The sequence below is a fragment of the Narcine bancroftii genome, chromosome 1, assembly GCF_036971445.1.
Source record: "Narcine bancroftii isolate sNarBan1 chromosome 1, sNarBan1.hap1, whole genome shotgun sequence".
Taxonomy (NCBI): Eukaryota; Metazoa; Chordata; class Chondrichthyes; order Torpediniformes; family Narcinidae; genus Narcine; species Narcine bancroftii.
In genome coordinates, this window is record NC_091469.1 from 228,673,577 (window position 1) to 228,688,493 (window position 14,917).

Sequence of the window (14,917 nt, forward strand, 5' to 3'; positions counted from 1 at the left end):
GATGGACATGGAAGTTGCTGACCTTGGTGAAAGAAGATGTACAGCTAAAATTCAGGATCCATTTCACTACTTCAGAATAATGATAAATGAATTTCTTGGTTCCCTGGCCAGATCCCTATTGCCACACACCCATGCACGAGAGCAGACACGCGCACACCCCCCCCCCCCCCCCACCCTTTCTTCTTGGTATTAGGTCTAGCCAAATTTCAAACAACTACTATATACAAGCATATATATTTCACAAGTAAAATTTCTCGTAAACCTATTTATTTAGCGATATGAAAGGGTAAATTTACATCTCAACTGTCACTACATTTTCTTCAGAGTTTTAATGGGATAGATGTACTTGGTGCAGGGATATCAGCTTCTCAACAACAGGCTAGAAGGCACTAAGAACAAGTCTTAGATCCCACTTTGAATAATTTTCACTTTGTTTCTTTGCTTGGAAGGAAGCTGGCTGACTGCACTGAAGCCTTGCTCTATTAAATATGATGCTGGGAAGGCAATAAAGTACATCGTGACTCTTTTCTACATTGCAGGTAACAGTCAGAAATGTCTTTTTGTAACCAAAAATCTTGAAATGATTTTTTTGAACTTTGGCCTCAGCTCAATGTCATTTTGGAGTGCAATCAATTCTTCCTCCACGATTCCTGATTCCCCATTGCTTATATCTAGGAATGGATAGATCACCTAGTCTGATATTTTAAGCAAAAAAAATATCCTGAAATCTGTCAGACATGTCTCTATTCAGCTGATCTAGGTGTGTACAATAGAGTAGAAGGTCATCGTCTAATATCCTCTTCTCCTTCTCCAATTCAGAGAAGCTCGGAAACCTGTAACTTGAACAGAAAAGTGGAGAGGGTTGATTTGGTTTTGATAAGGTTAACCTCATTTCCTTGCAGTTGCAAATTTACTTTGTTGAACTTTGTGAATACATCTGACAAGTAAACAACGTCATGCTTGATGTTTCATGGTTCATCACAGAGAACAGAATTGGAATCTTGGAAGAATTCAACAAATATTTTAAAAATTGAATAGAAACATCTCAAGCAGTTTCCCTTTGACAGCCATCTAACTTCTGTGTGAAACAACAAACATTCAAAATCTTCATCTTTCTCAGTGCAGAGCTGTCGAAACAGTCAGGAATTGAGAGCATGTGCCTTGAATTTATTTACGGCTGTGATAACAGTGCTTAACGATTTGTGAAGTCGACCACTTAGTTTTTTTTTGCGACCAGTGCACCGTAAACACACCTATTTTCAAGAAACTGATGAAGCCACGATGACAACCTGACACACATCAATCGTGTGTCATCTATTGCACAAGCAAGAATGTTAGAAAGTGGGATGTCTGTCTCTGAAAAAATTCTCAACCACACAAAATACTGTTTCCCCTTGTGTATCTGTTTCTAGTTGTCTTGCAAATAACACCTCTTGAACCAAATTTTAATCTCTGACAAAATATCACTACAACTTAGTTGCTATTTTCAAAAGTAGCAAAGATTCATTGCATGGCAGAGTGGACTTATCTACTTGTAAGCCAAATGCTGTTGTCCTAAGCACGTTGGACACTGTGCCTTCAATGTTTTCAGTCATTTCATCCACTCTGCTTCATCAGAGGGCATTTTCTTCAAATGTTCTAGAAGCCTGGAAGGTTTCTCGGCTTCATTTGAAAAGACTCTTTCACACAGGAGGCACATAGGGTTTCTGTTGGCTATTTGGTGCTGACACATATCCATATTTCAGATATTCCACGCTATATTGCCTACACTTTTTTGATTTGCTGTGCTGAGGCCATATTTTATTCTGCAAAAAAAATGTTTAAAAAATCTTGTCAATCACAACAAAATGCAGCAGAAAAAAAAAGCAAATATAATAGCAATTACCTCTGCAGTCCACCCTCAGGTTCTGCTTCCAAGGATTCAACCAATCGTGGATTGAAAATATTCAAAAAAGAAATCTTAGAAAGTTCCAAAAAGCACACCCCGAGCACTTCGCCATTTTATATAACTGGTATATATTGTGATACAACCACAGCACTGGGCTGTGTGCCCACCAGCCTACTGCAGGGGGCGACCTCTGTACCTGTAGTAAGACCACCTGGGATGCCAACTCCACCTAACCGGCTGTCAATCACCGAGACTTGTACATAGACTTGAGCCGGCCCCTCCCGGGCTAGTCACACATGGAGCCATTGCGACTACTCTGGTGTATAGCAGAGTTTAATTGGATTAAAGCTTGTAGTAGTCTTTCCTGTATTTTGTGGCTGCTTGCTGCACCACAGCGCAACACATATGTACAATACGTATATGTGCATTTATGAAATATATGACCTGATGTTACATAAAATTAAATAAAATGAATAATACTGTGTACTGCTACAGAGGAGAAAGACAAGAAGCATTTCTAGGAAAAAAAATGTAAAACCATGTAAATCACTGCAAAACACAGCAAAAAAACATACGGAAATATTGTGGGGTCCCCAATCACAGTCTGGCCTTTGGGAGCTTGATGGGCAGGCGGTCGGGGAGAAAAATAATGGGGGGGGGGGGCCGTCGCCAGTGTATTTATACATAATTTAAATGTACATTACAACCTGAAGTTAACTTGAAATTCTTACAAACCTGGAGCATTAGCCCTTGCAGATGTGGCGCATGTCCTGTCCAGACCATCCCCATTGGGGGGGGGGGGGGTTGGGGGTGCCAGCAACCACTTTGGGAATCACTAAAATAAAGGAATGGGAAGCAGAAATAGCCAGTATGAAGATTAATTAAAGTTTCATGCAACAGATAGGTCAGGCTCACTCCTGTGAACTGTGCAGATCAACCAATCTGCAATTGTAATGCACAGGAGGCCACTATGTGAAATCAGAAAACAGTGCACTAGATTAGAGGAAGTGCAAGTGAACATCTGCTTCACCTGGGAGGACAGTTTGGGTGCCTGAATGGTAGAAAAAGAAGTGACAGGACAGGCGGTACATCTCTTGTAGATGCTTGGGAAAGTGCAATGCAATGAGAATTCTTTGTGGGGACAGGACAGCGGATCTGGGAGTTGCAAAGGGAGAAGTTCATTTGAAATGCTGAAAGGGGAGGGATCTGGTGGGGTAACCTTGTTGGAACCATCAAAGGATTAATGTCGAGGCTGGTGGGATGGAAGGTAAGGATCAGGAGAAATTTATTCTTGCTCTGTCCAAATGTGAGGTGAGAGCTGAAGTGTGGGAGATCAATAAAGAGGGGGAAAAGGTTTCTGTATACTGTGGTAGAGGGGAAGCCATTGTTAAAGACAATATTAAGTCACTTCAGAGGCAGGGTGGAAGTCTAAGCAAGGTGATGGTGGGAGTTTATGGACTTGAAGTGGATGTTGGTGGCCAGCATATCTACTTTGATGGAGACAGTGATCGAGGAAAGGAAAAGAAGATTTATGGGATAGATCAGGTGTAGATGAAAGCAGGGTGAAAATTGACAGCTGTAATAGTGTTGTGCTAATCGACCGTGCTGCTCTAATGAAGGTAAAGAGCCAGTGGTCCAAGTGGATCTGAAATTTTGGAAATGGGAGAAATGAACCACAGACTGGGGTAAGTTCAAGTTTATTGTCACATGCACTAAGTTGTAGTGATAAAGTGTGTTTTCCAAGCATTCCAGCTAATTATCTTATACATAGTACAGCAAGTAAGATCCCTTTTCAGCCTCCTACACTCAATGGAAAAGACCCAGTTTATCCAGTTTCTTCTTTTCTTTGGCTTGGCTTCGCGGACGAAGATTACCAGTTCTGGTAACATTTTCTACCTAAAGGAGATCTTTACGACAGCAGAGTGTCCAGAACTGCACACAATACTCCAAATGTGATCTCATCAGTGTCTGTATTGACAACATTCAAGTTCTTGTTGTGATATAGAGAATTTAGGTTAAAAAGACTTAAGTTAAAATGTGATGATTAATCATAAACAGGGAAGCCAGAACGGACAGAGAGTTTACTAGCAGTCAAGGACAGAAGGAGCTGCTGAATATGTTTTTTTTAAACCTATCTTTTCATGGTCATAGTGAGAGACATGCAGGAGACAAAGGATTGATAAGAAGTGTGAGAAACAGAATTCAGTGAATGTAGAGTTCACAGCGTACGTAACGAACGTGATAATTAATAATGCAGTTATACTTAGAATGTTTTTGTAATACTAACCAATTAAAACAGTATTAATAAGAAGGGGAAGGGCAAATAATAAAGGTATAAAAATCAATGCACTGTATGTATCGGGGCTTAACTGGTGAGAAACCAGTTGAGTCCAACTCTGCAGACTTGTAAATAAAGCTTGTCGTGTCATCAGTTTTAAAGAGACTCATGTGTGAGAAGTTTTATTTCTGACAAATGGCTCGTCCGGGATCTACACTCCGGCCGTGAGGGGAGGCGAGAAGAGGGACATCGGAGGCGGTGCACCCCGCTGAGTTCAGCGGCTCCTAGTCCCTTGCTCGTCGCTTCGGGCGGCTTGAGCGAGTGGTATCCGGACAGGGTGACACAACAAGACGGAGAGGAGAAGGGTGACGGTTCAATCCCCGGGAAGACACCGGTAAGTGACGACTTACGATTGTGGTGTGGGGATTGGGTAACAGGTGTAACGGGATACACCTGTTTGGATAAAAACCTAACGGAATAGATTAAGTATAGATCTTTTGTCGTTGTGTGAGGACCCTGTCGCGGGACTCTAGGATAGACCCCAGGGAAACCTCGGCGGTAACCGAAGGAGGGACAGCACCTCCGACGAAGTGCCGAGAAGAGAGGGGTCAACCCCAGGAAAACCTCAGCGGTAACCGAAGGAGGGACAGCACCTCCGACGAGGCGTCTGAGAGGAAGGGAGTAGGGTCCAGAGCGAGAGGGTCCTCAGCAACGATAAACAGATCTAGGTGGGAAAATGGGAGGATCAAAATCTAAGTGCTCGTCTGAAAATTCTGGACAATTCCTGGGAGTACCCCTTGACAGCCCTTTGGGGAGAATGTTTGAAAATTGGGATAGTAAAAGATATCGGGACAAAAACAAGAAAAAGATGGTCCAATATTGTCTCCTTTGGTCAAAACAACCTATTAAAGGTTCCTCGGTCTGGTGGCCGAAATTTGGATCTGATGAGGATTGGGTTAGACAAGCATTAAACATATATGTAAATTCGAGACCAAAGGTGAATCAAGAAGAGTCAGCATATGCATTTTGTTGGGTTCCCTGGCCAGGATCCTTAACAGAATGTTTTAAATTGAGGGTAGCAGGAGAAAAGAAATGGGAACCTCTGGACAACCTTCCCCCTCCTTATATTCCCCCGGTGCCTACTGCGCCCGAGGAAAGCTTATTACCGGAGGGGAAAGGTGATGAATTTGATTGCCCCGAAGGGGGCCGGGATAAAAAGGATGAATTAAGGGAGTCGGACCCTAAACTTCCACCGGTAAACCGACCCTGGACAAGATCCCAGACTGGTCCAGGACCATCAAAGTTTTCAATAAACCTAAATCCCCTGAGAGAAGTTCCTATGGGAGGACCGGGAGGGGGAACGGGATATGTGAATGTTCCCCTAACTAGTACAGAGGTGCGGGGATTTAAGAAAGAAATGAAAAAGTTATTGGAAGATCCTATAGGACTGGCTGAACAGCTTGACCAATTCTTGGGACCAAACACATATACGTGGGAAGAGATGCAGGCAATAATGGGAATATTATTTTCACCCCAGGAGAGGCAGATGATTCGACGGGCTGCCCTCCTCATGTGGGAATATGAACAACCTGGGGACCCTAGACCCCATGAACAAAAATATCCCCTAAATGAACCCAGGTGGGACAAACGAACACCCGAGGGATTGGCAAGTATGAGACAATATAGAGAGTGGACAATTAAAGGGATACGGGAGGCTGTGCCAAAGGGTCACAATTTTACCAAGGCATTTGGGAACCACCAGGGGAAAGACGAGTCCCCTACTGATTTTTTGGAGAGGGTGAGAAAGAATGTCCAACAGTATGCTGGTGTGGACCCTAGTACACCAATGGGTGAACAGCTTATTCGAATTGAATTTGTTTCCAAATCATGGCAAGACATTAGAAAGAAACTAGAAAAGGAGGAGGACTGGAGTGAAAAACCCCTAAGTGAACTGTTAAAAAAGGCACAAAAAGTATATGTGCAGAGAGAAGAAGAAGATCAAAAGAAGGCGACAAAGGTTATGGTACAGACTATCCGACAGATGAATGCTGAATCCAGAGGGGAAAGAAAACAAAACCTTCCTCTAAACAATCCAAAATATCCAAGAGAGGGAAGACCCCGGAGATTTGTTAAATGCTATTACTGCAATGAGGAAGGACACTTTAAGAGGGAATGCCCCCGATACAAGAGGGAATTGCGTGCCCTCGAACTTATGGAAGAAGATTAGGGGTGTCAGGGGTTCCAAATGTTAGGGACCAAATATAAGAGGGAACCCCTGGTAAAACTAAAAATTGGTCCCAAGGGAGAAGAGGTGGTGTTTATGGTGGACACAGGAGCGGAACGAAGTAGTGTAATAACTGTGCCAATCGGAACTGAACCTATAAAAAGTAATTTGACAATTTCTGGGATAGAAGGGGCTCCCAGAATGGTATCAATAATTCCCCAAGTAACAGTGAAACTGGAAGAAAGAGAAGGGGTACAAGACCTCTTGTTATTACCTTCAGCTGGATTTAACCTCCTAGGAAGGGACTTACAGGCTCTCCTAGGTTTGGGTGCTCTCCCTGTGGACGGAGAAGTGCGAGTCCACCTCTGCGCTTTAAAGGAAGAGGATGAACGGCAGATTGACGAGAGAGTCTGGTATAAGGAGGGAAATCGAGGAGGTCTGGACACCCCACCTTTACATGTCACATTAATACCAGGTCATCAGCCGGTAAGGAAACGTCAGTATCCTATTTCTTTGGAAGGGAGAAAAGGGCTACAACCGGTAATTGAGACTTTAATACGAGACGGACTATTAGAAGAATGCATGTCACCTTATAACACCCCTATACTCCCAGTAAAAAAGTCAGATGGATCCTATCGCCTAGTTCAGGATCTAAGAAGTTTGAATGCTATTGTTCAGACCCGCCACCCAGTGGTGCCTAATCCCTATACTATTATGAGTCGGATTCCCCCAGACCATGAGTGGTTTAGTGTTATCGACTTGAAGGATGCCTTCTGGACTTGTCCGTTAGAAGAGGAAAGTAGAGATATGTTTGCGTTTGAATGGGAAAATCCATGGACAGGTAGACGGAGACAGTTTCGGTGGACTGTATTGCCCCAAGGGTTCACTGAATCTCCAAACCTGTTTGGACAAATGCTAGAACAAATCCTGATGGACTATCCACAATCTGATGATTCCCAACTAATGCAGTATGTGGATGATTTACTATTATCAGGACCCAAGGAACAAGAAATGAGGAGAGAGACCATTAGACTCTTGAATTATCTGGGGAAAAAGGGTCTACGAGTGTCCAGAAACAAGTTACAGTTTGTTGAGAAAACTGTGATATATCTGGGACACCAGATAAGTAAAGGACAGAAACGGATTACCCCTGAACGAATTGCGGGAATCACTAGAATGCCTTTACCCCGTAATAAGAAGGAAATAAGACAATTCCTGGGACTCTTAGGATACTGTAGGTTATGGATAGAGGACTACTCAGCTTTGGTGAAGTTTATGTATGATAAACTGACAAATGAAAATGACTATCCATTGAAATGGACCCAGGAGGAGGAGGGATGGTTCGAGGACTTGAAACATCGCCTAACACGAGCCCCAGTGCTCACTCTGCCCTCTTTAAAACAGCCCTTCCAGCTATTTGTCACTCATAACTAAGGAACAGCTGTGGGAGTTTTAACACAGGAAAAAGGCGGTCAGCGACACCCAGTAGCTTTCCTTTCCAAAATGATGGACCCAGTGTCTCGCGGATGGCCGACGTGTATCCAGGGAGTAGCGGCTGCTGCTCTGTTGGTAGAGGAAGCACGTAAACTTACTTTTGGAGGAAAGATGACTGTGTACACCTCCCATTCTGTGAGTGTTTTATTAACACAAACTGCCCATCGATGGCTGACTGATTCTCGCATATTAAAGTATGAAACCATTTTAATGGTTGGAGAAGATTTACAGTTTGCAAAAATTAATAGCTGCAACCCAGCTCAATTTTTATACGGCAGTGAAACAGAGAAAGAGGTGGAGCATGACTGTGTCGAGTTGACAGATCTTCAGACCAAGACCCGAGAAGACCTTTGCGATACTCCGCTGGGAGAAGGATATGAATTCTACATTGACGGCTCCGCCAGATGTGTTGACGGAATGAGAAGAAATGGGTATGCTATAATAGAAGGAAATACTTGGAAAGTAGTAGAATCCACGAGACTACCCGGAAGCTGGTCAGCACAATCCTGTGAACTATATGCCTTGCAAAGAGCCCTCAGAATACTGGCAAAGAAAATTGGAACGATTTACACAGATTCCAAATACGCATACGGGGTAGTGCATACCTTTGGTAAGATCTGGAAGGAGCGTGGTCTAATTACATCAAGAGGAAAGGAATTGGCACACGAACAGATGATTACTCTGACTCTAGAAGCCTTAACATTACCCCAAGAAATAGCAGTGGTCTACATACCAAGCCATCAAAGGGGAGATAACCCGACAGCAATTGGAAACAGACTGGCTGATGAAGAAGCCAAAAGAGCAGCCATGCAACAAGAAGTCCGTTTGCTGACTTTAATCCCAATAAGGCAAGGCATAAAGACAGCTCCCATTTTCACTGCTAAAGAAGAACATGGATCAGCTGGGCGCAAGCCAGTTACCTGATGGAACATGGAAAACACCAGATGGAAGAATTGTTCTAAATAAAGAAATAACTCGCAATATTTTAAAACACCTGCATCAACAGAGCCACTGGGGCACCCAAGCCTTATGTGACACAGTGCTTCGAGAATATGTGTGTAAAGGAATCTACACCTTGGCCCAACAAGAGGTGCAAAATTGTTACCTATGCACAAAAATTAATAAGAAGATAATGAGGACAGGGACCATGGGAGGTCAACCATTAGCCATATCCAACGTATCCAGATCGACTTCACAGAGTTACCTCAAGTTCAAAGATGGAAATATCTGTTGGTGATAATAGATCACTTTACCCGATGGGTAGAAGCCTTCCCAACAATAAATACTACAGCCTCTACAGTAGCTCGCCTCCTCCTAGAGCAGATAATCCCCAGATATGGTATAATGGATTCTATACACTCAGACAGGGGTCCACATTTTTCTTCAAAAATCCAGCAATTGATTTGTGATGCATTACAGGTCTCTTGGAAATTACATACCCCTTGGCATCCACAAAGCTCAGGGAAGGTCGAACGTATGAATGGAACACTAAAAATCCAATTGACAAAGTTAATGGTGGAAACTAAAATGCCTTGGATAAAGTGTCTGCCCCTAGCCTTATTGAGAATTCGTACTGCCCCACGAAAAGATGTAGGGCTGTCCCCTTATGAAATGATGTTTGGGCTTCCCTTCTGGAGTACAGTTGAGGGGTGTCCCACCTTGGGGGAAGGGGATATATTTGTTAGGAACTATTTACAGGCACTGTCACGCTCTCTTACAGATTTACGAAAGAGAGGACTATTGGCACAAACACCGCCTCTAGACTTTTCTTTACACAAAGTGGAACCAGGAGACTGGATTCTTATCAAGACCTGGAAGACTGAAAAACTCCAGCCCCAGTGGGAAGGTCCATACCAAGTTCTCTTAACTACAGAAGCTGCAGCACGAACAAGAGAGAAGGGGTGGACACACGCATCCAGATTTAAGGGACCTGTAGAGGCGCCACAGGACCCTGATACGAACTCAGATTGGACTTGTATTCCTGGAGAAAAACCTCTTACCTTACGATTTCGCAAAAAGACTTAATTCACAATGTTATTGTTATGTTCTTTGATTTTTCTTAGTTTGCCTATGTCTTTATCAGGTGTGAAATGTAAGAAATGCAGAGATACAGTGGTCCTGTTTCAGGACCACATTTGGGGAAGAAAGGAAGGTAATTTCATTTCCCATACCTCAGTTCCTGAGAAATGCTGGGCAGAAAATACCACCCAACATCCATATACCCCTTGTGTGGAAAAAGAAGGAAATAATATGGGTCATTATATACAGATTCCTAATACCACTCCTTTCCCTCTTAACGGTTGGAAAGGTGACTCAAGCCCACCATGCCCTGATGGACTCTGGTTTTGCATACACCAACGTACTGTTCCAATGAGAAGTTACACTCCACACTCGAAATTGCCTGTCCCTTTAAGACAGCCGGACTTAGTTCGAGTCCATCCAAATAACCATGTAAGTTTCGGTAATGTAATTGGGGGAGATAACCTTTTTGTAGATCTGGCAACTAAAATTGCAGGAACTTTTAATGTAACTAATTGTTGGGTCTGCGGGGGTCCACGGATGTCAGAACAATGGCCTTGGTGGGGAGAACCTCTCAATTCATTGACCATGATTTCCCGCATTTGGACAACTAACCGAACGAGATTAAGAGAAACCTGGTCTCTCTCTAATGTCCCCTCTGGTTTTTATTGTCTCTCACGAGCCGGCAAATACCCAGTAGGAGAAAGTCCCTGCAAGGCTGTATGGATTCGCATTTCGCCTGGTGTTTTCACTTGGTTTCCTAAACCTCAGACTTGGTTCTTATCCACTGTTTTTAAAACTAATTGCCTACCCCTGTCTAATAGCAGTATTCAGTTTTGGAATTGTACCACTTCCACCATCACAGGACCATACCAATCAAATCCTGTTCTTAAAAGAGTTTGGGAAAGGGGGTATGGAGTATCCCCAAATGGATTATTCTGGGTATGTGGTAATAAAGCTTATACTCGTCTTCCCTCACAGTGGAGTGGAACTTGTTTCCTAGGAATAATCCGCCCAGAATTTTTCCTTCTACCCCACGATCACGGTCATAAATTAGGCGTGAAGGTCTTTGATACATTACATCGTGAACCCCGCTCTACCACGGTACATTTGGGAGAATGGAGAGATGATTGGCCTCCAGAGCGCATAATTCAATATTATGGTCCCGCTACATGGGCTCAAGATGGATCTTGGGGTTATCGTACTCCTATATATATGTTAAATCGCATAATTCGCTTACAAGCAGTGCTTGAAATTGTTACAAATCAAACAGCTATAGCCCTGCAATTACTTGCATCCCAGCAAGGTCAAATGCGCTCTGCTATATATCAGAACCGTCTAGCCCTAGACTATCTCCTAGCCACGGAAGGAGGTGTATGTGGCAAACTTAATTTGACTAACTGCTGCTTACAGATTGATGATAATGGAAAAGCCATTCGTAAAATCGCTGATAATATTCGTACATTGTCCCATGTACCGGTTCAAACCTGGCATCCTTTCCCACAATTTAATTGGATGGACAAATGGTTTGGAGGAACCTGGTGGCGTACCTTCTTGTGGGTCATCGGAGGTATTTTATTCCTCCTACTTATTTTGCCCTGTATTATTCCCTGTCTACGCAGCCTGGTGATTTCCATGGTCGAACAAGCTATGCAACCAGGGGGGATGGGAGACCCTGTAAGACTTTTATTTCAGCGTGAGATTAATGTATCATAAAACATTTCTCTTCCCTAGCTTAGAATCCCCATTCATATCTATACATATATTCAACACATTTTAAAGAGAGAAAGGGGTGGATTGTGATATAGAGAATTTAGGTTAAAAAGACTTAAGTTAAAATGTGATGATTAATCATAAACAGGGAAGCCAGAACGGACAGAGAGTTTACTAGCAGTCAAGGACAGAAGGAGCTGCTGAATATGTTTTTTTTAAACCTATCTTTTCATGGTCATAGTGAGAGACATGCAGGAGACAAAGGATTGATAAGAAGTGTGAGAAACAGAATTCAGTGAATGTAGAGTTCACAGCGTACGTAACGAACGTGATAATTAATAATGCAGTTATACTTAGAATGTTTTTGTAATACTAACCAATTAAAACAGTATTAATAAGAAGGGGAAGGGCAAATAATAAAGGTATAAAAATCAATGCACTGTATGTATCGGGGCTTAACTGGTGAGAAACCAGTTGAGTCCAACTCTGCAGACTTGTAAATAAAGCTTGTCGTGTCATCAGTTTTAAAGAGACTCGTGTGAGAAGTTTTATTTCTGACACTTGTCTTCAATTCCCCTTCCGACGAAAGCAAGCATGCCAAACACGTTCTTCATCACCCTGTCTGTATCACCACTTTCATGGAATTATGTAACTCTGCAGAGGACAGGAAAAGGCTAGAGTTGTGAATGGCCAGCACCATCCTGGACATTAGTCTTCACTCCATGAAGGACATTTACAAGAGGTGGTGTCTTAAAGCAGGTTCTGTCAAGGTTCCTCCCAGGTCATATCCTCCTCTCAATGCGTCCATCAGGAAGGAGGTACAGGAGCCAATGGTACTTGAACAGCATTTTCCCCTTTGCCATCATCTATCTGAATGGACAGTGAACTAGAGCCACTACCTCACTTTTTTCTTTTGCACTAATTTTTAAAAAATAATATATTTATGTAGCTATTATTTAGAGCACCCCCAAATTCTGCATTTCATTTACCTTCAACGTCCTTGGAATAAACACCCCCACTGACCTGGGCCAAGCGCGATGACTGACTGGCCTCTGCTTTCTTCGAAGATGAATTAAGATAGCAATCCCTCACTGACTTTGATTGGTGCACCACTGAGAGCATAACAGTGGTATGGAAGTTCCAGTTCATTTATCCTCCAATTGCACAACTACAACCCCGACAAAACGGCGTTTTCTGGTCCTGGGTGCAAAAAAACATGTAACCACGCAAGCAGACATGCCACACATACATGAGCGCTCCAATATGCCGGCACACACACAGATACAAGGCACTTTCAGGTGGCGAAAATACTCCGATGTCGAGCTGCATATTATTCCCCTCTGCGGCTGTCGGGAGGCCACCTGAAAGTGCAGGAGACGCACTTTGTAACCCTCCTCCGGGAGGGATAATCGCCGGAGCACTCAGGTCCCCCCAGGCACCTGACAGCGGCTGCTAAGGGGATGATAGCCCGAAGGGACAGGAGCCCGAGGCGCCTCCCGTGCAGCTGGCCAGCGCTGGGCTTTCAGTGCTGTCCGCTTCTTGGCAGGGAAGGCACCTGAAAGCGCCTCGAGCTGCAGACCCAGAGACCCAGACATGCTCTCTCCTTTGCAGACGCACCCCCATGCGAATGCGCGCACGTCCACTGCCCACGTCCACTCCCCCCCTCTGCCCAGGTGATCAATTCCCTTGAACCGGTTCCATGAGGGGAGCCCTCCGTTCAGTGGCGGGTTGCGCGCTATTCTGCAGGTCATGAATCGCTCTGGGTGGGAGCCCCTCACCCACCGATACCGTCAACCGAAGGAGCTGCCGTTTAATCTGCAGACCAGCCCACCCACTCACCCTTCACGGCCGTCGGCCGCTGCGTGACCTGCTGAACTCCACCCCCCCACCCCCCAGTCCTTTGGTGCATCACATTTCACTTCCCCGGCCAGGGCGGAACGCGAGTGAGAAGGAGTGGGGTAGCCGATCTGCCCGGACGCTTTTCGCGGTGGGACGAGGGAGGCGGCGGGGGTGGAGGGGGGGGGAAGCAGCGAGGAGGTGGCCGTGCGGGACCCCCTGAGAGGGCAGCGGCACCGCCAGGTAAGCAGCTTGCGGAGCCAGAGGGCCTGGTGCCCGAGGATGAGCTTGCCGCCCGGTCTCCATGGGATGCATCCTGCCTTGGGGTCGGTCGGGTGGCCGGTTTGGCGTGACCCGGTGGCAGGGCGAAGCCAGAGAGGTGAGGTTGGGGGGGGGGGGGGATGCGCGCGCGTGCCTTGGTGCCAACTGCCGGGCGCGGGAGCAGGGCACGTGGTCGGGGTGATGCTCGGACCACCCGCCCCGGTCTCGGCACCCGTATCCGCCTTCTGACCCACCACCTGCTCGGTGGATGGAGCAGCCTCTGGGGAATGTCGACGTGGTGAGTGGCAGGGTCGCCCCTCCCCGTCCATTCCCCCCTCCCCACCCCTCCCATTCCCCCCCTCCCCACCCCTCCCATTCCCCCCTCCCCACCCCTCCCATTCCCCCCTCCCCACCCCTCCCATTCCCCCCTCCCCACCCCTCCCATTCCCCCCTCCCCACCCCTCCCATTCCCCCCTCCCCACCCCTCCCATTCCCCCCTCCCCACCCCTCCCATTCCCCCCTCCCCACCCCTCCCATTCCCCCCTCCCCACCCCTCCCATTCCCCCCACCCCTCCCATTCCCCCCACCCCTCCCATTCCCCCCACCCCTCCCATTCCCCCCACCCCTCCCATTCCCCCCACCCCTCCCATTCCCCCCACCCCTCCCATTCCCCCCACCCCTCCCATTCCCCCCACCCCTCCCATTCCCCCCACCCCTCCCATTCCCCCCACCCCTCCCATTCCCCCCTCCCCACCCCTCCCATTCCCCCCTCCCCACCCCTCCCATTCCCCCCTCCCCACCCCTCCCATTCCCCCCTCCCCACCCCTCCCATTCCCCCCTCCCCACCCCTCCCATTCCCCCCTCCCCACCCCTCCCATTCCCCCCTCCCCACCCCTCCCATCCCCCCTCCCCACCCCTCCCATCCCATGGCCCTACTGGGCCACCGGCGTTTTATTCAACTCCCTCTGTGGTTTCAGTGAGAAACTTCCAGTGGTTTGTAATTGAGATGAACCCAGTAAGGTTTGGCAGATTTCACCCACAACCTTGAGAGATGCCAACTTCCCGCACTGGCAGGATTCTTGGTAGTGTGGCAGAGCGGAGGGATTTGGGGGACCATGTCCACAGAACAATCTTGTCTTTCAGTAGTTCCTGGGGGAACCAACACTGAACATAATTGTGCAGTTGCTCTGGAACCATCTGCTTA

At 46.1% G+C, this 14,917-nt stretch overlaps 2 protein-coding genes and 1 long non-coding RNA gene across 11 annotated transcripts in view; 2 read left to right on the top strand and 1 right to left on the bottom strand.

The window, feature by feature from the left end:
* Nucleotides 1-250: 250 nt before the first annotated feature.
* LOC138739964 (uncharacterized) lies at nt 251-13,832 on the bottom strand. Its single transcript, XR_011342623.1, has 4 exons — nt 13,456-13,832; nt 12,640-12,816; nt 2,624-2,723; nt 251-1,805 (listed from the first exon to the last, which is right to left on the bottom strand). It is a non-coding gene; the product is annotated as an uncharacterized lncRNA (long non-coding RNA).
* Nucleotides 3,888-12,149, top strand: LOC138739840 (endogenous retrovirus group 3 member 1 Env polyprotein-like). Its single transcript, XM_069892386.1, has 2 exons — nt 3,888-4,560; nt 9,605-12,149. The coding sequence occupies exon 2, from the start codon at nt 9,916-9,918 to the stop codon at nt 11,617-11,619; it is 1,704 nt and encodes a 567-aa protein (XP_069748487.1). The 5' UTR covers nt 3,888-4,560; nt 9,605-9,915; the 3' UTR covers nt 11,620-12,149.
* The window catches only part of ppip5k2 (diphosphoinositol pentakisphosphate kinase 2), a 148,423-nt gene continuing 147,112 nt past the window's right edge, over nt 13,607-14,917 (top strand). For 8 of the 9 annotated variants that reach the window (XM_069892389.1, XM_069892399.1, XM_069892406.1 and 5 more), the window contains exon 1: nt 13,607-13,695. The gene's annotated coding sequence lies outside the window, so the exon portion shown is untranslated. Of the gene's footprint in view, nt 13,696-13,893; nt 14,012-14,917 lie in introns of those variants that run through there. The other variant, XM_069892390.1, reaches the window with a different exon arrangement.

Bases quoted from the DNA above. Each gene is read 5' to 3' on its own strand.
- LOC138739840 (XM_069892386.1), top strand. From the start codon at position 9,916: ATGTTATTGTTATGTTCTTTGATTTTTCTTAGTTTGCCTATGTCTTTA.